The sequence below is a fragment of the Artemia sp. Qi Xiang Cuo genome, chromosome 7, assembly GCF_049724085.1.
Source record: "Artemia sp. Qi Xiang Cuo chromosome 7, ASM4972408v1, whole genome shotgun sequence".
NCBI classification, from domain to species: domain Eukaryota; kingdom Metazoa; phylum Arthropoda; class Branchiopoda; order Anostraca; family Artemiidae; genus Artemia; species Artemia sp. Qi Xiang Cuo.
Genome location: NC_142800.1, coordinates 27,464,884 through 27,489,005, shown reverse-complemented (window position 1 = coordinate 27,489,005; position 24,122 = coordinate 27,464,884). Strand labels below are relative to the sequence as shown.

Below are 24,122 nucleotides of genomic sequence, written 5' to 3'. Positions count from 1 at the left end.
TGACAACCTGGTGACTAGCAGCACAAATATCATTTGGATGTCGCTCATTCCACACTGGGTACCCAAAAGCACATTCAGAAACCTTGGATAACAGACGAGATCATCTCCCTCTAAGACGAAAAGCGCCAACTCACGAACAAGCAAGATAAAGAAAGTAGGGACCGATACAAGCAACCCAAACGAGCTGTTGAGAAAACCATCAGACTTGCTCATCGTGCTTTTATTAAAGAAACGTGTGATCAATGTGAATCGGCCTTCAAGAAAGGAGACCCCCACTACATGTATAGAAGAGTGGGGGAATTGGCCAAAAAGAAAGACATTAAAGCGTGTTCCCTTCTCGACGAACATGGAAACCAAATACAATCCACAGACGGAATATGCTCTCGATGGAAAAACCATTTTAAAAATAAACTGAATCTGGACATCCACCCAGATCCAACAATTCTCGACACTTTCCCTATAACCTCTGCAGGTTCAAGTCGTCCCCATCTTCATTTTGAAATAGAAACAGCTATTAGATACTTGAGGACAAACAAAGCTGTCGGCCCCAATGGAATGAAGCCTAAACTGCTGAAAGTAAACTGCAAACCCCTCCTTGACCTTTACCACAAAATTGCCATAGCTGCTTGGGAAAAATGTCACTTCCCCTCACCCTGGTACGAAGCCACGATAATTCCCCTGCATAAGAAAGGCTCTAAAGCTGTCTGCGACAACTACCACCCAATAAGTCTTACCAGCCACGCAGCAAAAATCCTCACCAGAGTCATGCTCGGGCGTATACGAGTCATTTCCTCAATGGTCATTCTGGAGTACCAAGCCGGCTTCCAACCAAATAGATTAACAATTGATCAGATATTAACTGTTAAGCAGATCATGGAAAAGTACAGCGAACATGGCCGCAGCATCTATCACCTTTTCATAAACTTTAAACAAGCTTTCGATCGGATATGGAGAGAAGGTCTATGGCACATCCTTCTTCACTTTGGCATCCCATCCAACCTGATCTCGCTGATCAAAGACACGTATAAGAAGTTCAGAAGCCGCGTCATGACTGGGGAAGGACTTACCGAGAGCTTCGAAACCTAAGCGGAGTACTTCAAGGTTGCCTAATATCACCGGAGCTGATCAGTGCCCTCATAACTGTAACCCTTTCATTCACAGACAATTCACCTGGTGTCCTTGTTGAATGTATGATGATAGAAAAACTAGCGTATACCTATGACACAGACCTTAGAGCCAGGTCCCATCAAGATCTATACTCTCAGTCTAACACCGTTCATTCGTCCACCAACCTCTTTGGGATGGCCATGAACACCTCAAAAACGAAAGCCATGCGCTGCTCACGCAAGTTCGATTCACAGGTAAATCTCAGTCTTCAGCTTCGTGGAGATACCGTTGAGTGGGTGGAAGGCTTCATTTACCTTGAGAGCTTAATTACTTCTGATAATAACCGGCTCAAAGACATCAAGAGACGCCTGACACTTGTAAACTCCAGTTTTAAAGCTCTGATGCCCATCAGGAGGAATAAGAACTTAACAACAACTGTCAAAACGAGACTTTTCTGCTCCCTCATGAGTCCGATCGCCATCTATACCTGTGAATCCTGTACGCTTAAAACATATGTTCAATGCTGCCTAGCTGCCTTTGAAACCAAATCCCTACGACGCATTGCTGGTATCACCTACTACGACAGAATCTCCAACTCCAAGCTTCTCCATAATCTGAAAGTCAAATTTACAATACTGGACAAAATAAAACTACAAAAACTCAAATGGCTTGGACATACCCAACGCATGGCTAGCACTCATCTCCCGAAGAGAACCTTCGCTGGACGAGTACATGGTTCTCGCCCCAGAGGTCGCCCTCCGAAGAGATGGAAAGGGAACTTCTCACCCTACAACCTGCCACAACTCTGCCGCCTGGCCGACAACAGAAGCACCTACAGGAGGCATGTCAATGAACTGGTTAAAGAAGAGGCCCCAAAACGACCTTCAAGGACGGATGGGACATAAGTCAAGTCAAGTAAGTCAATTAGTACAGAGGAGCTGCACTAATAATGTTTTTAATTTTGTTTTTTTCTAAGAGGAGCTGTACTATCGGTGGTTTTTAATTGAAAGCCAACTCACTAACAGGCTTTTGTTATACTACTTAAAAATCGCGCTCTAAAAATGATACAAATATGTCAGCAATTAGAAAATGTTTTTATCCTATTATTAGCAGTCATATAATTAATAGAGGCACTAGGAAATGAATTACTACCTTTAACAGCCTGCTCCACAAGGGAATATAGCGCATGTGATTGTAACATTTCGTATTCTGTGATTAAGGGACGAAGCCATCGCCTGGCAAAGGTTCGCTTGTCCAAATTTTTGGCACTCCATTTGAGACTTGTACTGAGACATTCTTTGACCTAAAAGAAAGGACTTGTGAGTACTGATCTGTTCACAACAATTTATACTAACGAATTTACAAGAGTAATTAGTACCAATGAAGTAGATATTCACATGCTAAGAATCAAGGGATCTATCTGACATTTTAACAATTTTACAAGGTCCCCAAAACAAACTGTACATAATTTTGTCTCTAGTCTGTGTCTTTACAATTATAATCTCTAATAGCTCGCTGAGTACTTGACTCTATAATCTAGAATCGACGTATGAAAACAAGAGAGGAAAGGAAATAATAAATGAATTCTTGGTCAACCTGCCTGAGACTCTAGGCAGGTTGGTGTGCCTTTCCAAAAACTAACAACACAAGTATTTGTCCAATAAGAGAGTCATACTTACTCCCGCCATTTACCCGTGCCATTTAAACATTTTTACCTCTCAATTACTCGAACTATCTCTCCTGGCTTTTTTCTATAATTAGTCATGTCTTGAAGCCAATTGTAAAATACTTGATTTTCAATTCAAAATTATTGACTGACACACTTTTATATAATTTCTGTTTACATATTTCTGATCTCATTTACCTCTTTAAAAGAGGTAATTGAGATCAAAAAATATATAAACAGAAATTTGGCTATGAAAAGAGACACCGGAGATATTTCTTTAAGCCCAATTTATAAGAACTTAATTTCAAAAGACTCTATCAATATTTTTGCCTAGTCTAATTCAAGACAACCTGTCCGCATACCTAATGAACATCGAAATTGCAGAATGGCCAGACAACGGATACTTATTCAATCCAATTGGTGATTGTTTCTTTCATTAATTTCAGGCTGGGTTTTCTGATTCAGTGTCTCTTCTGCTCTCGTTATATTCACTTCGGAAGATTTTTTTTTTTTTTTTTTTTTTTTTTTTTTTTTTTTTAGAACTAAAGACGACTTAGCATTTGCTTGTCCTTTGTCTTAATAGTTTCCCGCTGGCTGACAAAACCCTCGTTTTCTAACCTATTTGATTTTATTTTTCATTTATTATTTCCTCTCCTCTCTTGGTTTAATGCGTCATGCATAGCCAGTGTGGCCTTAGAATGTATCTAGAGTTTTGACAACAAAAATCTTTAAATATTAATCGTGCAACAGAATAATGTGGCTGGATTTTTATGTGCAATATCCCACGTGAAATTTCACCAAGTTGTCTTTAATCTAAAAGTATTGAAAACGAAATTTTACAAAAGTTATAAACGATTTCGCAAGTGCATGCAGCGGATCAAGAGCTCCTAAAACAACTTCTAATACTGCTATTACTGACAAATCACCACAGCACCAAGCCGCCTAAGGCCAACACAGCTACACACGATCTTCTTATATCCTAATCGATTCAAAGCCTCCCTCTTTACAGCCACCCAGGAAGTTCCTATTCTTTACAACATCCTTCCACCCCAACCACTGACGACCTATTTTCCGTTTAGCCCTAGACGGTTGGCCAAAAAGTACAAAATCAGAAAAAATAAAGGCTGAGGTGGCTAGGGCACGTTGTGCAGATGAAGGGTGACAGATTGCAGAAGATTGTTCATTTCGGCTAACCGTCTAGGGCTAAACGGAAAGCAGATCGTCCTCGTCTGAGGTGGGAGGACGTCATAAAAAAAGATTTAAAGGAAATGGGAACTTCGTGGGAGGGTGTAAAATGGGAGGCTTTGAACAGATTGGGATGGAGGAGGAGCGTACGTAGCTGTGTTGGCCTCAGGCGACTTGGTGCTGCGCTGAGTTGTTAGTAGTAGTAGTAATGTATAAGATAAACGCTTATCACTCTTGAGAATTATAAAATGTTTGCAGGTACGGTAGATAAAAGTTCTCAAGGTATGGTCTGGGAAACATATGTGACCCATCAAGATGGAATAACTGATCTACAAAAAGAGGGACTGGGACTGGAGTGGAGGAGCAAAACGTATTTCTCAAAACCTAGAGGGGGAGAGGCAAATTTCTTTGACAATTTTTTTAATTAAAATGTCGAAAAAGGTATTTTAAATTCAGGGAGAGGGACAAAAATATCTAGGAGAAGAGGAACTCCTCTGAACTGGTGCCACTGACCGGGAATGCCAAGTTGAACATATTTTGAACTTAATCAACATCCCTAGCTCTGGATGAGGTGTGCACTCTCTATGGAAAACTAGCTTCGGTACTAAGTCACCGTGAAAAGCTACAGCAACTCTGACCGAGAGATTAGTTGTGGAGCATTACTTGCGACTATTTCTTATGCTTATCGTTTGCCAAGGAATCAAGCAACTCCAGAAACAATTATTATTGGGTGTACAAAGCAATAGTAGAATGGATAGACTAAAGACCTAAACATTAGCATCATCAAAATAACGTGAACTACAAAGCTTATACCTTCATCTTATCATATCTACTATATCCTTATACTGACCGTAAATATCTCTTTGGTTTCTTATGCCGACGGACCTGAACGTTTTCATAAAATTACGGAACGTCCGTAAAGCGATCTGTTTATAGACGTGAACACATAACCAACAAATGAGTCCTGATTCTAGAGTCAAATACTCAGCGAACTATTAGATCATAATTGTAAAGACACAGACTAGAGACAAAATTATATATAACTAAAAAATCAGCTGCTGAACAGTTTTCATCAATTTGAGCTAGCTAAATATATTCCTCCTCTAGCTAATGCAACAGGGCCAGTCCAAGCCATCTTGAATGTTTTCCATATTTAAATACATTTCAATTAAACTGTACATTCCAATAAAGCCTACGAGTTGCAATTGTCTTTATTCTTTCCAACGTTTTTAACCATACTGACATTTTTACCTTTTTTTCTGGTATTTATTGACCCTGAAGTACGAAATAGGCTTGTGATAGTCATTTTTCGAAAATACATTTTATATTACTATCTCTGATTTCCTACTAACGAGAAAGCATATTTAAGTTTTTTTTGCAATGAGTCAAATTTACTAATTACTGTGTTGCGACAAAATTAACCAAAAACTTAAGAAGAAAAATATGAAATTTTAGTTCTTACACTGGTTTTATTTCTACCATACTGCAAATGTAATCTTTTATGTTACACTAACGAAGATTGTCTGCAATAAGATAGGCACTATCATTTTCCAGAACCAGTAGTACAGGCACAGCATAAAAATGTTCCCAGGTACTTAGAGTAATTTTCCTTCCCCTTTAAACCCCTTCTACATTTACCTATGTAAAAACGGGAAATTAAGAAATTTGGGCACAAAATTGCACTCTCGTGGCTCAAGCATGCTTCCCCCATCAACGCAAATATAAACCAGCCTTCCTCTGTGTATATCTGATACACAGATACACATGTAAATACATTTAGGAATATATATGAATATGCCTGACTCCAGCGTCCTCATTATTATTCCCCCCCCCCTCTCCAGCGATCTATATTTATCTACTCTTGCGACCTAGACAGAAGCCTACCAGTCCTCCTCCATAGTAGCTGATGTAAAGTTATAAATGTAAATAAATTCAGGAAAACATGTTAAAATATCTGTCTTCCCGTTTTGTAAAACAAAGCTTTTGTGCCTTTTTGATAAAGTTAAGTGTTACATCTTTGACTAAATCAAAGTGTAACAAAGTGTTACATCTTTGAGAGCAATCCTCCTCCTTAAAAACCCTCCTTCTATATTTATCTATTTCAAAATGAAGAGTATAAAAATTTGGACACAAAATTACACTTTCTGAGATTATAGAAGTTTTTGGAGGGAGGTTGAAAACGAAATAAAATTTGAAAACGTTTAGTGATTTAAAGGCGTGTGAAGGTGGCAAGCTCTTACCCCTTGCCCAGTAGAACTTTCTATTAGATTATCAAATGCCTTTGAAATTTAGGCTAGCCCAAGGAGTATGGGTATATAACACCTGAACTATGAAACGTGATAAGATGTGAAATTTAACAACCTGGACCATCAATTGCGACAACACCAATACGGACAGCTAAAGCAAAGGCCTATGCTAAATTATCAGAAGTAATCAAAATTCAAAAACGTATCAAAAATGAAAACGAAGAGCAAAGACACGGTAGGATAAAAAAAAGACAAGTTTTATCTGGCTTTATATGATAAGTTTACATTAGCATGGTTTTATTTTTAGATTTTGGGGTGGTGGACATAATTTTCTACCCATGAATACTGTAAAACTTTGAGATTGCTATGTATAGATTGCCGAGACTAGTTTCTATATTGATGTAAAACTTGCACTTTCTGAGATTCAAACATACTCCCCTCCTTTCAGATTAAAGTGAACATTAACTTGTGATTATCGAGAATACATTTTGAGAATGTCTAAAGAAGAGCCTAAAATCCATAGAAATGCCGTCAAATTGACATATAAAAGTATGCCATTTAAATTTTAAATTCAGTTTAATTTAACTTGAAATTTAAATTTATCGGAAATCCTGAACAAAAGGTTTACATTCCCCTATCTTGAACGAAAAGGACAATCAATGAATATCACTGAGGTGTCTCCTTCTTTTTTTACTTAATTGGTTTAGAATAGAACCTTCATTAAAGTGTTTCTATCAGCATCATCAACTGTCTTTTCTTAATCTATAAAACTGAGGTTTGATGGGGTCTGAGGATTCAGACACTTCCCAATTAATATCTAAGAGTGACAGTTTGGTGCTGAAACCATCCGTCATCCCTGTACAGAGGTAGGGGACGGGTATAATGGTGAAATTTGCTTGAGACTGGTCAAAACCCCCTCAAAATTTCAAATGGTGGCCCAAAAATAGAATTTTCGCAGGTTTTCAAAGGATCTTCTCCTAAAACGTCCTCGAAGGATCTTCTAATAGTTTAAGATGTACCTCATAATGATATCGAAATAACAAGAAGATAGACTTCCTCCCTACAAAGAGGCTATATTCAAATTTCTTCTTCTCAGCGTAGGTTATAACTTTATGTCATGGAATTCCTTACCTGATCTTCAATGTGAGATGAAATCCTACAGCTTCTTGTCGTTACCATATATATCAGCCAAAAGAGGCTAAGGATCTTAATCAGATATTTTTTCAGTGCATTCGCTCCTACCTCTGTTGAGAATAGACATTTACCTTATTCTCTGGTAATGTCCTTATGGTACAAATTTTGAGCCTTGGCCCCTCATAGAGGATGATTGCGTCTGGACCCCAAATAACTAAATTGGATATTTACCCATACTTCGCACTGATTTTAAGTGAGATCAGACAATCTGTTGTTTCAGATGTCGAGATGACAAAATTTAGAGACACAGGTTCAGTTTTATCCTGATACCATAAAGTGAAAATAGGGCTGCTAGTTATTACTTCCTCTCAAGTGTGGCTGATATCCAACAACCCATTCAAGTATGTGTATTGATGAGAATGTTCTGGAACCAAAGCCCTCAAGAACAACTAAATTTTAATGTAAACGATCCTCCAAAGACCACAGCTAATGACCTCAATAAGTTTTTGGCTTCTATTGTCCAGAGTCTCCCACCACTATCTTACAAATTTCCAGATATTCCTGTTCCTTTTTCACTCCCACATATTTCTCCACTTGATGTTGTAAAAAAAATTGAAAAACTAAAACGATCAAGCATTTGCCCTTTAGATATTCCTGTTCCTCTGATTAAAGCTTTCAGTGATTACCTCTCAAAACCCCTATCCACTCTGTTCAATGAAATTACCGAATCTGGACAGTTCCCTCAATATTGGAAACAAGGCTTTATTACCCCAATCAAAAAGAAAAATGGGAAGCCTGGTTTTGATGGCATTCGTCCTATTACCCTCACCTCGATTTTTCAAAATTGTATGAAAGTTTTCTCGCAGACTGGCTTAAGATGAAAGTCCTCCCCCTCATTTATCTTAGACAGATTGGTAATTTCAAATCCACGTCAACCTCTCATTACCTGATCTATCATGTTGATACCATGGGTAAATTACTTGAAAAACCTAACACTTGGCTTAATCTAATTTCTATTGATCTTCAAAAAGCTTTTGATTTGATTAACCACAATTTACTCATAGATAAACTTATAAAGGAATTCCACATAGAAACTGTCCTTGTTAAGCTCGTTGCCTCTTTTCTCTCTAATAGATCTCAAGCAGTTAAATATCTAAATTGTTTCTCAGATCATCTCCCCATATTTAATGACATTCCTCAGGGGACTATTCTAGGCCCTCTCCTTTTTTCTCTTATGATTAATAACCTTTCAACCCTTTACGACAATAGATGGAAATTTGTCGATGACTTGACAGTTTTAGAGATATGTCATAAAAACATTTTTAGCAACCTCAGTCTCTTAAATCCCCTCCCCTTTTTCTTGCTCCTATACCTCCTGAAACCTCTGTCACATCTCTTAAACTCCTTGGTGTTACAATTTCTTCCAATTTGAAATGGGATGCCCATATAAATAATATCCTACGACAAGCAAACTTCTCGCTTTCCCTCCTTAAACTTTTAAATAAATTCAGTTGCCCCGAATCACATTTACTACAAGTATACATTTCTTTTGTGCGTCCCATATTAGAGTACGCTTGTCCTGTGTGGCACCCTGGCCTCTCTAATGAAGCAACACAAAAAATTGAAAATGTCCAAAAGAGAGCTCTAAGAATTATCTTTAAAGAGGGCAAGATACTGTATTTGTATTTGTTAAATATTTCAAAGCTAGAGACCCTCGAGAGACGAAGAAATAATTTGTGCCTCCGTTTTGCAAAAAATGCCATAACAAACCCTCGGACGGCAAGTATTTTCCCCAAACGTCACTCCCCATCCATATTACGGCCGCCTCGAGCTGTTTCTGATCCCCTCCATGTTTTGGCACCCAGACACGGTTGTAATTCGAGATTTTAAATAACTTTGGGCCACTTTTTGCAATTAAAATTTAAAAAAATTGACAAAGAGTTTCTTTTTTTTTCTTTTTTTTTGTCTCCCCCCCCCCGTCTTAGCAAGTTTTTATTTTTCAACTTTTTTATTAATTTGTTGTAGTTGGATTATTGACACTTTCTTAGTGTCTATTTTAATGCATATGTATTTGTGTCTCGCTCTTTTTTTTCTGTGTATATGCGTTTATTCCCCCACCTCCCTTTTTTTTTATGTCCGTTATAATTCTTTTTCCGATTCGTATTTGTGTAAGTTTAGTTTGATCAGTTTTAATCTTTTTAACTTTTTAATTGACTTTTTACAGTTTTAATTATTGACTGTTAAATGATTGTTCATTATGATTTTTCTATTTCGTTGTTGTTGTTTCATTTTTGCCAGTTTTAGTGCAATCATTTATATTGTCGACTCCGAAGTCCGAATTCGGCCCTTTGTGGGCTTGTGATAGTGATCTTTTTGAAATAAATATCTTATCTTATCTTATCTATCCCTCCGCCTATGAGTCTGATCAGAGATGTACTTTTAATTCTAAATCTGGGCTCAAGCCTTATTTGTACATAAAATTTTAGGAAACTCCACCAAAATCAAAATTTCCCTAAAACAGAATTAGGGATCTCGAAATCTACTTTTCTAGAATTAGTTCTTCGGAATCTAGAAGCGATAAAGAATATTGATCCTAGCATTTCATATAGATAGTTAAATACTCCACACAATTCTAAAATTAAAAAATCCCTAAAAAGTTTACCTCTTGACCTAGGACATTTCGTGTTTTTGTACTGTAGGCAAAAGGGTAGAAAAAATATCCTTGAAAATTTTTCGAACACGAGTTAGAAACTTAGAAAAAAGTTAGAAACATCAAAATTCACCTTTGGATACACGATCCTATAGGTCGCACTCTCGTGGGTATAAATTATTTAATAGGATATGGGGGATATTGCTTATGGATTGGGCAAAGGCTTTTTTTCAAAACCCCGAACTCAAAGACTACTTCGTATTGAAGTTTTTGCACTGTATGTTAAAACAAAGTCGCATTATCAAGCTAAACTTTAATCTGTAACGATGTTTATATCATTATATTATTCAAATAGACTACTGTTTCCACAAAAACCTTAAATCCCTTATTTTCTCTCTCCTGCAAAATTACGAAAATGCTAAACACCCATTTGTTTTGGAGATGGCGCTATGTACCTACAATTTTCTTTTTATCTTTTTATGGTCAATATTTCACCGAAAAGTATCAGCAAAAAAATGATGAAAAAGCGTTAATTATTTCTATCTGGATGATTAAACTTGCATTAGCTTAAAGATCTTAAAACTATTTATATTTATTAGTCTTACCGCTGGTCCATGGATAGGATTTTGGCTCTGTTTGATTAGCTGATCCGCATTTGTTTGAATCCAATTCCAAGCAGGTTCTGCTTCAAGTAAAACTGCATACATGAGAGATATATATCTTCTCCGACTAGAGTGTGGCGATTGTTGACTCAAAGGAATCAGTAAACCTGATGTAGCTTCTTTCCCTAAGCGAAAAATTCAAAATTGGTGGAAATGAAAATCAGTTAATATCACAGAGTAAATAAATAGGTCCATGCGGGAATGGACTTGTTGGACTTGATTTAATCCTTTCATCACAGCAACAGTCTTCGAACTAATATTAAAATGTTGTAAGCCACGGTAATGACAATGGTGAATTATGGTTGTTAAGCGTGGGCGTTTCAAAAGCTTGAAGAATATCTGTTAAACATTTTCCAGAGGAATTGCACAGTGATAGTTTGAGTATTCATTTGGCCTATCATATGTGAAACAGTAAGCTGTACTAGAAATATGGTTCAGTCCCGCCTTCAAGGGCTGTAATGAAAGAAATGTTAAGCTGGCTAGGTCACGTCTTACAGATGAAGGATGAAAGATTGTGGTTTTCGGCCATCCGTCTGGTGCAAAACAAAAAGTAGATCGTCCCCGAATGGAGCGGGAAGAGGTCATAAGAAAGGACTTAAGGGAAACTATAACTTAATAAAATGGATAAAGAATGTATCTTTAAATTGATTGGGGGGGGGGAGGAGGAGCTTTAGCAGATGTGTTCTGCCTCAGGCATAATGATAGTGCAGTACCTATGGTAGTACATGTGCAGTAGTAGTACCTAAATGGTATGTATCTAGTGCAGTAGTAATACCTAAATTTAATACTACTTTAGTATACCGTTGGCATGTCGTAGTATATTATTGGCCTTGCTACCAGTAATTCTCTAATTAAAGATGACCGATACCTTTGAATCAGACTACATTTCGTAAAAATTACAGCGTGAACTATGGTCCGTACGATCCGTATGGTCCGTAATCTTTGTCATGTGTTAATCCTACCGAATTAAAGAAAGAAGCCCGTTGAAGCATACCTATTTTCCAAATCCAACTAATCAGAAATAGCAAACACTAGATGTCTATACATTTTACTATATATATTGTTCTTCTCAACAAACATGGCATAGCAGGACAATTTGGCATCCTCAAAGATTGTCAGGACGTCCACCCGGTCAGTGTTTTAATTGTCAAAATTCCTGATATTCATTCACACTGGTGATGAATTTACATTGACTTACTAGCGACAAGTATTCATACACAAAAATACAAAAAAATGATAATGAACTCCAGCATTATCTAGTCAAAACTAATAATATAGCTTGAATACTGGTATATTTAGATTCCACTCAAGTTAGCCCACAAAAAAACAAAGTAGCACGTAAGATACGTAAAATAGGAGATAGAGTTCAAAATCAATTCGTATAAAAATTCCAAACCGAGTCCTAGATCTCGGCAAAGTAAAAAATACATACATAAAGACCTCGTTTTATACACAACAAACTGTAAGTAAGGAGGGACCCGGCTCAATAGTAACCGAAACTCTGAAAAACGGAATTCTGATACCAAGAGATACAACAAAAGAATTGGATTTTTATGCTGATTTTAAATATATAAGTTTCACCAAGTTTAGTCTTACCCATCAAAAGTTACGAGCCTGAGAAAATTTGTAGTATTTTCCAAAAAAAGGGAGAATACCCCCTAAAATCTATAGAATCCTAATAAAAATCACACCATCAGATTCAGCGTATCATAGAATCCTACTGTAGAGATTTCAAGCTCCTATCTGCAAAAATGTTGAATTTTGTATTTTTTTTTTTCCCAGAAGAAAGATCACGGATGCGTGCTTACTCCTCGCCCCTTTTTCCTCAAAATCGCCCAATCAAAATTTTGAGACAGCCATTTAGTAAAAAAAAAAAAATTAACATGCAAATTGTTTTAATTATTCATGTACGGTGAGCCAAATTCAAAATCTGCATTAATTCAAAAACGTTCAGAAATTAAATTTTTAAAAAAACAAGTTTTTTAAATGAAAGTAAGGAGCAACATTAAAACTTAAAACGAACAGAAATTATTCCGTATATGAAAGAGGCTGTCCGCTCATCAGCGCCTCGCTCTTTACGATAAAGTTTGACTCTTTTACAACTCTACTTTTTAAAACAATAAGAAACTTTAGCGTAAAGAGCGAGGCGTTGAGGAAAGGACAGCCTCTTTCATATACGGAATAATTTTGATAAGGCCATTTAGCCAAAAAAGATAAAATTACTATGCACATTTCGTTTTAAATATTTATACACGGTGAGCCAAATTCAAAACCTACATTAATTCAAAAACGTTCAGAGATTAAATTAAAAAAAAACAAGTTTTTTTAACTGAAAGTAAGAAGTGACATTAAAACTTAAAACGAGCAAAAAATATTTCGTACATGAAAGGGGCTATCTCCTCCTCAACGCCTCACTCTTTACGCTAAAGTTTGACTCTTTATGATAACTGTACTTTTTAAAACAAAAAAACTTTAGCGTAAAGAGCGAGGAGTTGAGGAGGGGGCAGCCCTTTTCATATATGGGATAATTTCTGTTCTTTTTAAGTTTTAATGTCGCTCCTAACTTTCAGTTAAAAAAAATTTTTTTTTTGGTTTATTTAATTACTTCAAAAAGTCAGCTTTTTCTGTTACACATTTTCCTTGTTTTTTTTTTGTTTTTTTTTTTCTTTTTTTTTTACTGGTTGAAAATCACCCACATTTTCATTTTGTTTTTTTTTGTTTTTATTGTTTTCTTTAATTTCTTCTTTAATTTAACTCCTATTATTCCTCGTTTCTCTTTTTTTTTTTTTTTTTTTTTTTTGTACGCTGCAAATGTGAAGATTAGTGATCAGGCTATAATCATAGGCAGCGCAATCGCGCTGCCTAAGTAAAGAACGATGCTGGCACAATGTATTATTTTTTTCCATAGAAGGGAACTACGCATCGAAGGAGTTGTCGTAGAAACTTCAAAAAGGGCTCATTCGATTGAAAATTGGAGTGGCTAGTGCCCTTTTTAATAATTGACAATGATTGAAGGGCAACTAGCCCCCCCCCCATGCCCATCAGTCCCCCAAACACATCCAATCAAAATTTTGAGATAGCCATTTTGTTCAGCGCAGTTGATTTCCAGACAGAAAATATATTTTTGAGGAGGACACTCCCCAGGCAAGGGTTTTAGGTTATGCCCCGGGGGCATATAAAAACCATGTCGGCACAATGTGTTATTTTTTTTTCTTTAGAGCAGGGCACTTCGTATCGAAGAAGTTGTCGTAGAAACTTCGAAAAGGGATCATTCAATCGGAAATTGGTGTGGCTTGTGCCCTTTTTAATAGTCGAAAGTGATTGTAGGGCAGCTAAAACCTCTTCCACACCCACCATTTCCTGAAGCATATCCAATCAAAATTTTGATATAGCCATTTTATTCAGCGTAGTTGATTTCCAGATAGAAATTATGTTTTTGAGGAGGACACTCCCCCACAGCCCTCAGGGAGAAGGGTAGTAAGTTATGCCCTGGGGCCATATAAGGTTTTTATAAAAGGCGTTGCCGTAGAAACTTCAAAAAAGGTTCATTTGATTGGAAATTCAAAGGGCTAATGCCATTTTTAATAGTCAAAGTGATTGGAGGGCAACTAACCCCCCTCTCGCGACTACCTTTTCCCCAAACACATCCAATCAAAATTTGGAGATAGCAATTTTATTAAACGTAGTTTTATGTTCTGGAAACTAGGTCTTGAGGATGACAGCCCCCCCCCACAGTCCTCAGGACAAGGGTTGTATGTTATACCCTGGGGGCAAATAAGGTTTTTATTGAAATCTTTGTCGTAGAAACTTCAAAAAGGGCTCACTCGATTGGAAATTCAAAGGGCTAGTGCCTTTTTAATAGTCGAAAGTGATTTGAGGGCAACTAACCCCCCCCCCTCAAGCCCACCTTTTCCCCAAACACATCCAATCAAAATTTTTAGATAGCCATTTTATTAAACGTAGTTGAAAGTTTTGGAAATTAGGTCTTTAAGGATGACAACGCCCCCCCCCCTCCAGCCCTCAGGCCAAGGGTTGTAAGTTATACCCTGGGGGCAAATAATGTTTTTATTGAAAGCGTTGTCGTAGAAACTTCAAAAAGGCCCATTCAATTAGAAACTGAAAGGGGTAGTGCCTTTTTTAATAGTTGAAAGTGATTGGGGAGCGACTAACGCTTCTCTCACGCCCACCATTTTCCCAAACACATCCAATCAAAATTTTGAGATATCCATTTTTTTCAAAGTAGGTGAAAATTCTGGAAATTAGGTCTTTTAGGATGATAACCCCATCAGAGCCCTCAGTGCAAGGGTTGTAAGCTATGCCTTGGGGGCATATAAGGTTTATATAGAAAGTTGTTGTAGAAATTTAGAAAAGGGCTCATTTGATTGGAAATTGAAATTGCCCTTTTTAATAGTCGAAAGTAAGTGGAGAGTAATTAACCCCCCTCTCACGCCCACCATTTCCCCAAAAACATTCAATCAAAGTTTAGAGATAGCCATTTTATTCAACGTAGTTGAAAGTTTTGGAAATCATGTATTTCGGGATGACAAACCCCCCAGAGTCCCCAGGGCAAAGGTTGTAAGTTATGCCCTGGGGACATATAAGTTTGTTATAGATAGAGTTGTCGTAAAAACTTCAAAAGCGGCTCATTCAATTGGAAATTGAGAGGGTTAGTGCCCTTTTTCATAATCGAAAGTGATTTGAGGGTAACTAACCCCCCTCTCACGCCCACCATTCCTCCAAACACATCCAATCAAAATTTTCAGATAGCTATTTTGTTCATCATTGTAGAAAGTTCTGGAAATTAGGTCTTTGAAGATGACACCCCCCCCCAGCCCTCAGGGCAAGAGTTGTAAGTTATACCCTGGGGGCATATAAGGTTTTTATTGAAAGTGTTGTCGTAGAAACTTCAAAAGCGCTCATTTGATTGGAAATTGAAAGGGCTAGTGCCATTTTTAATAGTTGAAAGTGATTGGAGAGCGACTAACGCCCCTCTCGCGCCCACTATTTTCCTAGACACATCCAATCAATAGCCATTTTGTTTAACGCAGTTGAAAGTTCTGGAAATTAGGTCTTAGAGGATGACAACCACCCTAACAGCCCTTAGGGTAAGGGCTGTAATTTAAGGTGTTTATAGAAAGCGTTGTCGTTTCAAAAAGGGCTCATTCGATTGGAAATCGAAATGCCTAATGCCCTTTTTAATAGTCCAAAGTGATTGGAAGGCTTGACATTTTTATAGTAAAGATCGATGTGGGTATAATGTATTATTTTTGTTGTTGTTATTGTTTAGATTAGGGTACATCGAAGGAGTTGTCGTGGTAACTTCGAAAAGGGCTCATTCAATTGAAAATAGAAAGGGCTGATACCCTTTTTAAGTCAAAAGTGATTGGAGGGTAATTAATCCCCCTACTAAACCCACCCACCCATTCGCCCATTGTGTTTAAGATCCAAATATTGCCTTGAGATTAAACGAAAATGCACTATGATGATGATAATTTCCAATAAAGCATCTCAACAGTATCCTGAGAACAACTGAGGGTATTGTGTTCGAACTGTTGGGGCTACTTCTCCTCTTAAAATTTAACCATATCAAAATAGCGCAAGTGTATCCAAGCTATCAAAGAAAGTAAAAAGATTTTTCTTACGAATGGTATCAAGTTTTCCATTTCAGGCCAACTAGAGGAGGTATGAAACTAAATTAAACGCTACTATTTGTGTCCAGATTTTTAAAAGGGTGCATGTTGTTAAAAATTGCTGAAAATTTTTCTCCAGCATACAAATAGCAGGGCTAAACTGTCAATTCTTAAAAAACGAAAAGATTTAAAGTATTATTTTCTTTTTCACTGAAAAGTACTATGTCAATATAAAACGAACAGAAATTAATTAAAAAAACTTTTTTCACAAAACAAGTTTTTCAAAGAAAAGTAAAGTACTCCATGAAACAAAAAATGAGCAAAAATAAAATCAAATAATCTACCAAGCGTGAAATTACCACAAATCAGCATCAATAAATAAATGAAACCCAAAACAAACAGAAATTATAATAAATAACCGTGTCAAACTCAAAACGAGCAGAAATCAAAATAAGTGGGGCTCAAAACCCCACTTATTGTGTAACCCCACATTAGGTAACCCTACCTATGCCTTCCCAAGGCCAGAACAAAATTTGTACTTTACTGAAAAAAATACAAATGAATGTGAATTGTCAGTTTAATATACATATACTGATATTTAGTAATCAAAGTGTTAATATTATTTGATTTATTAAAGTTATAAATGTAAAAACATTTATATTTTTTTCAGTAAAGTGCAAATTATAATCCGTCGTCGGGAGGCATAAGAGTTTTGCTTGCTTAACATATTAATTTATGCTCGTTTTGAGTTTGACTCGATTAATTGTTGTTCATTCTTCTAGTTTTGAGGTTCATTTGTTTATTGAAGATATCTAGTGGCAGTTTAATCGTTGATAGATTGTTTGATTTTATTTTTGCTCATTTTTTGCTTAATGGAGTTCTTTACTTTTCTTTGAAAAACATATTTTGTGGAAAAAGTTTTTTTTAATTAATATCAATAAAACAATATAATAACTTACCAAAAAGTTTCGAGTAGACAGCAACACCACTTTCTAAGCTTCTCTTTGACGAATAGCGGACAGCATCAATAGAGTGGTCAGTATTTAAGAGAACTTCCATCAAAATACGATCCAGGAGCTACAAAATGTAATATAATGTAACCAAAATAATATATGAACATATATGTAAAACTAAACAGGTATGGAATTCGATAAGATCTTCAAGTTAAAAAATATTTTAGATTAGTTTTAGATTTTGGTTCGAAGTTTGCAAATGAACTTCATAGAAACTTTGTTCATAGGGATGTGTTTTCTCAATACAAAAAAAAACTATTTAATTCTGATTACGGGACTTGCTATCTAATTTTGAAAAAAAAAACTTCAAAAAATATTCTTTTCCAATAAATTAACAGTGGGCAAGAGTATTCTTCCAACAAACCCAAAAGTGGGGCATACAGAAAAAAAAATTGGGAACTTATGTATTATAGCGGCAACACTCAAGGAGTGAAGTTAAGTGAATCCTAATGAAAATACCAAAACATGATGAAAATATTAGAAACATACTTGGGCTATATATTTGCACATTCGGGGGGGTGGGGGAGGTATAGCGGGTCTGCATGCAGAATGTGTTAGCTAAAATTATTCTGCATATTATGAAGTAAGAATTGTTTTCTATCTTCACGCTGCCAAAATACATTATCCCCACCCCACCCCCTAATGTGCGAATATACAGCCCAAATTATTTAATTCCAATGTATCATGTCAATGTATCAATGTATCATACAGACAGATAAAACCGGTTTGTTCTCGAGTTTTGCAAAGCATAAACTTGAGTGCTGCCGCAATAGTACATGCCGCGCCATGTTTGCAACACATACCAGGGGTTCTATTCGGGACTTTATAAACATGATGATTTGAAAAAGACTGTCGTAAAATCAGACTTCTGATTTCGCTCTACCTAAAAAAAAAACTAAAATTTGGATTTCAGCAGTTCCTGAGACAAGAAGCCAAAAACTGTAATTTGGTTTTAACTTTTAGTATAATCTCTAAGATCTGCCTACAAGTTTTATTTCATGATTATTGTTAATACCGACATAGGTTCACAAGCGTTCAGTGTATGGCGGAGCAGAAACGTATCATAAGCCGTGTCTAGGATTTGCAGGAAATAGATGGCAGTACTTACTTCCAGTCTCTATGCTAATCAGCAGGATGGTTACCCTTTTTATTTGCAAATGACTATGCATGCAAAAAACAAATTAGTTATTTTGAGCAAAACAGCACTTCCAATACACCTTTAAAAACCCATCAAAGGAATTTCACGTGTTGCGACCTCGTCTCAAAATTAGTTTCAAATTTAACTAGTGTGGAATACCTGGGCCAGTTTCGAAGCAATATTTAACAATTTACCATTTCCTAGATGACTCTAAAACAAATCAAAGAAATTTAAATTTTCCCAGCCCCGTATCAAAAGAAATTTCAATTTTAGGTCTTAATTATTCCAAGCAACAAAGACGTAAATCAGAAAAAGAGAACAAAGTGCAGGCAGTTCACAGGAAAATCCTGAGATACATATATTTTATGCCGTGATACAAGGTCGTACCCAGGATTTTTTTTTCGGAGGAGGTTTTAATCAAAGATTTTTTTTCTTGGGGGGGGGGGGGTTACACAAAAAACCCTCAAAAAATGCATACAAAATTTGTTTATATCCATTTTTGTTACGTTTTTACGAGTCAAACAAACATTTTGCGGGGGAGGGGGGCTTAAACCCCCCCCCCCTAAATCCCCCTCTGGGTATGGCCTTGCCGTGATAGATCATCTTCATACTTGACTTAAAGCTCTTGCTCAGCAAGGTCGGCAGCGTAGAGGGAATAAATGGTCAGTCCCATCAGTCGTCTCCATAGTCTTCTGTCCTATGCCGGGGCTGGAGCTTCATTACGATCAATGTTCCTGGTAGTGAGTCGACCGCGGATGCCTTTTGCCCATCTTGTGTGTGGTCTACCTCTGGGGCGTTTCTATTCGTTTGCAGATATATCGAAGTCGGGCGGGAGGGGTTGTTGAGTGGGCAAGCAAAGTAGATGACCGTAACAGTACGAGAGCGAGACTCAAGCTGCTCAGACAGAGTGGCAATTTAAGAAACAGGAGGATCTCCAAGTTCTGTACCCTGTTGAAACATCTAATACGTTCGATTTTACGGAAGCTTTTCGTCTGGACAGCATCTACCTTCATCATTTTCGTCTGACTCAAGGACCAAGTCTCTGACAAGTACAGCATAAAGCTAGCTACCGTGGCAGAGTAAATTCTTAGTTTCGTTAGGCGACTAATCTTGGGTTTTTGAAATAGAAATCTTCATAGCCTTACTCGAATAAAATATAATGAGCATCAAATCCGAGAACTCAAAACAAAAATAAAAAATTGGAAACAATGCTTCAAACCATCAATTTCTAGCCTTACTTCCCAAAGACTTAATAAAGATTTATGAAGCTGCTCATTTGTCTGCTTACTGTGGATAAAACACTAAATCATATAAATATTTGACGCTATTGTGGTGGGCTACATATTTTATTGGTGTTGCTTAATGTTTAAAAATTTTACCAATATAGCTAGGGTGCTGTAATTTCTCAAAATATAGCAAATTCACTAAATCAAGATTTCAAGAAAGCCATTGAAGATATTTTATTTTGTAAAACTGCTTTATACTCCAATTTTAGCTAATCAAGAACCGTCTATGTGAGCTGAAAAAACAAAATTCTTGAAATTTATCGTCTAGAAAAAGAGTCACTTCAGGATATCCAGACACATCACTCCAGTAGGATTTGTTTGATGTTTTCCAGAGAAATTGGCTACGAATTGTTTTGAGTACTCATCTGAATGACCGTATTTCAAATAGCTAAGACCCAGAGACTTTTTTTCATGATTGAAAAAAGGTTGGGAAAATAGGAAAATAAGTCTGCGAATCAAGATCAGAATATTGGAAGCTATATTGATAACAGTGGTCAAATATGACTCTGAAGCATGGGCGCTCCGAAAAGCGGATGAAGATTTACTAGATGTTTTCCAGAGAAATTGCCTACGGATTGTTCTGGGTACCCGTCTGACTGACCGTATTTATTGTAAGCTGTAAGAAAATGTGGCTCAATCCCACTTTCTAGGCTACAATGAAAGAAAGGTTGAGATGACTAGGGCACGTTCTTCGGATGACAGATTGAAAAACGTGGGCGCTCTGAAAAACGGAAGAGGAGTTGCTAGATGTTTGAAATTGCCCACGGATTTTTCTAGGTATCCGACTGAACGACAGTACCGTACAAAAAATGTGATTCAATACCGCTTTCTATGGCTATAATGATAGAAAGGCTGAGATGGCTACGACACGTACTGCTGACGAAGGATGGCAGATTGCCAAAGATCGTCCTTGTCAGCCAACCATCTAGGGTCAAACGAAAAGCATGTCGTTCCCGAATTGGGTGGGAGGAGTTCGCAAGGAAAGATTTAAGAGGAACTGGAACTTCCTGTGAGGGTGTAAGGAGGGGGGCTTTGAATGGATTGGGATGGAGGAGGAGCATGTGTAGCGGTCTTGGCCTCAGGCGGCGTGGTACTGCAGTGAGTTGTTAGAGTTGTAGAAACATCAATGCGTGACGAAAGGTTTAGACATTTTTTTCTCCGTATATGTTTCATTTTTGCATGTAAAAGAACTCTTGCCTTCTCACTCGATTTCATACTCGATTAGTCAATTAAAATATGTTATAAATATGTTATTATTATATGTTATTGTTATATGTTATTATATGTTATTATATGTATATGTTATTATATTATTATTAAATATGTTTATTATTAAAATAAAATATTAATAAATTAAATATTAATAATGGGAATCTTTCCAAAAAGAACCCGATATCGAAATTGAATAAAAGCTACGGAATTTTTGATTCGGTTGTCAAAAAAATAATATAAATTTCTTAAATATTCGAAGTTACTTGATTTTGAAAAAGTGTATCTATAAAACCAAAAGTTTCGAAAAACTTAAGACAAAAATTTGCACATTCGCAAAATAAAGATTAAAAATGAATACCTGCTTCACTTTTTAGATCATTAAGGCTTGTCTGTCTTTCTTTGGATTTTCTTTGCTTTTTTACCTTGTCCATAAAAAAGACTATCTCTAGCCTTTTTTAAGCATTCTTTTTAAGCAGTTGCCCTGTAAAATTTTTAGCCAGTGAAACGAAAAAACAAACTGAAAGGCTCTTTTGCATGAAGCTTTATGCAAGCAAAAATAACGAAATTTTGAGTCACAATACTTTTTACAGTTAAACTCTCTATGAATCGACGCTATTTGGTTCCTAAAAAGTTAATAAGAGACTTATGGTGATTACGGTTTATGGTTTTTTATGGTGCGTATGATACTCTCTGACTCTGTTGATACTCTATGTCTCTATGTGAATCGACGCTATTACGTTTCAACGAAGTTAATATCGTGCTTATGGTTAAAATGGTGCATATGGCACGTATGGTGTTTTTAATTCTGCTTCGGAAACACCAAATAAGCTATAGTTCTTACAAGATAAACAGTTGCCTCAGTTTGAGTTAAATGAAAACCCTATAAGCTACCTCTCTGATGCAAAAGAAAAATAATATAAAAGCGAAAGCTTTAGAACTTACTTCTAACTCTCACGAGCTACAAGATATGCAGGAAATTTTAATTTTTCTTACTAATTCTTATCAAATAAATTGATAAAAATATATGAGGCAACAAAATCGGGAAAAAAGATCCTATAATGCCTGGAAATTTGGAAGATGCAAAATTTCAACTTGAATAGATAATTTAATATTTTCAACTGATTCGGCATTTTATGATTCCTAGAGGATTACTTTCACAGCTAGGACAGCTTTGTTTCGTTTTATCTTGATACTATTTGATAGGTTTCATCTTGATACTATTTGATAGGTTTCATCTTGATACTATTTGATAGGTTTCATCTTGATACTATTTGATAGGTTTCATCTTGATACTATTTGATAGGTTTCATCTTGATACTATTTGATAGGTTTCATCTTGATACTATTTGAAAGGCAAAAAAACATTTTCTTGAGAACTATCTCGAGTCAGGCAGTTTTAAAACTTCAAAGGACGTTTTTATTACGTAGCCTCTAATTTTTTTTTTTTTTTCCCTTATATTTCTAACATTTGTTCTAATGTTCAAGCTACATAGTAGAGATCACAAAAAAAGAAACAAAATTGAAAAAACATAATAGAATTAAAAAAAAATAATTTAAAAAAATTGAAAATAATAAATAAAATTGAAAAAGAAAAACTAAAGTAGTGCTGCTCCACAGAAAAATTAGCCAGCAACTTAATTCGGTAGAATTGCATGGCATTGTGCCTTTTTTTTTTTATCGCTATTGAATTTTAATTTTAGTTCTTGATCGTTTAATTAATAATTTTATTTAACTTTCAATTATTGTTTTTAATTTTCCTTCTTAACCATTGAATGAAGTTTGATTTCGCCACTGAATTGAGTTATAAAATTTAAAATTTGCCTACAGGTTTCCGAAGAAAATTTTCATTTCCCTGACAGCTTTTCGCCTGTTCAGAACTGGTATGTGGAGCTTGACAATTTTTGAGAAAGACACTGAACCATGATTCAACTGTCCTTGCAGCCATCAAAGCGAGAGTGTTTCTCGTTGATCTGAAAATAAAAAAGATCTTTATGATAATTGTTAAAATGAATGATATAGGTTTAAATTTGATCTTTGAATTATATCCAACATTTCGTCGTAACGAACTAAGTAAGGAGCGACTCGGCTCAAAAGTCACCAAAACTTAAAAAAACGGAATTTCGATATCAATACATACATAAAAAAAAATGGCTTATTATGCTGATTCCAAATATATAAAATTCATCAAGTTTAGTGTTACCCATCAAAAGTTACAAGCCTAAAAAAATTTGTCTGATTTTTGAAAAAGGAAGAACATCCCTTAAAAGTCAAGGAATCTAAATGAAAATCACACCATCAGATTTACCGCATCATAGAACCCAACTGTAGAAGTTTCAAGCTTCTTTACACAAAAATGTGGAACTTTGCATTTTTTGCCAGAAAAAAGACCACGGATGCGTGTTTGTTTGCTTCATTTTTTTTTCGGGGTGATCGTATCGAACTATTGGTCCTCGAAGATCGGGAAAGGGTGCATTCGAACGGAAATTAAAATCTATAGAACTCTTTCTAAGTGACCAAAATGACTGGAGGACAACTAGCCCCCCTCCCATGCCCCTGTTTTACCAATGTTGTATGATCAAAATTTTGAGATAGCCATATTGTTCAGCAAAGTGTAAGGACCCAATAACTATGATCTTAGGGGTAACATGACCCCCAGGGCCTATTAGGAAAGGGCGTTAAGTTATTAAATTTGCCCATTGCTTGCGTATATTGTATGTTATTGGGAAGTATACTGACGTATTTCGGGGGGGGGGGTTGTTGGGTTGGGTTTCCATGTGGAGAATTTTCCATGGGGAGGGAAATTTCTGGAGGGAAATTTCCAGGGAAATTTTACGCTGGGGGGATTTGACGGAATTCCTATAGAAAATTTCTTTTATTTGTTTTACTTTTCTTTGCCAACTCAATTTTGCAAGTGGAGATGTTCAGAGGAAATTGTCTGAAAGAAATTTTCAGCGGGTTTGGACTTCCGGGGAAAATTTCCATGGAAGGGGGGATTTCTGGAGTGATCGGGATATATACCTTTCGACCTTTCGACCAATGAATTATTCCTATATAAACGTTCAATTTCACTCTTCCTTAAATGCTAAATAAAGAGAGCAATATTTAAAAACCAGAAGGAATATCTCCTAGCTTATCCCATTTCCTCCTGTAAATTCGCAAAGTTTGGAACAGAGTAGAAACCCTACCAAGGCAA

At 36.2% G+C, this 24,122-nt stretch overlaps 1 protein-coding gene across 4 annotated transcripts in view; it reads right to left on the bottom strand.

The window, feature by feature from the left end:
- Positions 1 to 24,122, bottom strand: part of THADA (Thyroid adenoma-associated protein homolog) — a 223,851-nt gene that overhangs the window by 120,316 nt on the left and 79,413 nt on the right. For all 4 annotated transcript variants that reach the window (XM_089092152.1, XM_089092155.1, XM_089092153.1 and 1 more), the window contains exons 6-9: positions 22,755 to 22,899; positions 17,240 to 17,357; positions 10,594 to 10,775; positions 2,260 to 2,410 (exon numbers count right to left, since the gene is read on the bottom strand). In XM_089092152.1, the coding sequence (XP_088948278.1) occupies positions 2,260 to 2,410; positions 10,594 to 10,775; positions 17,240 to 17,357; positions 22,755 to 22,899 (596 nt within the window). The remainder of the gene's footprint in view (positions 1 to 2,259; positions 2,411 to 10,593; positions 10,776 to 17,239; positions 17,358 to 22,754; positions 22,900 to 24,122) is intronic.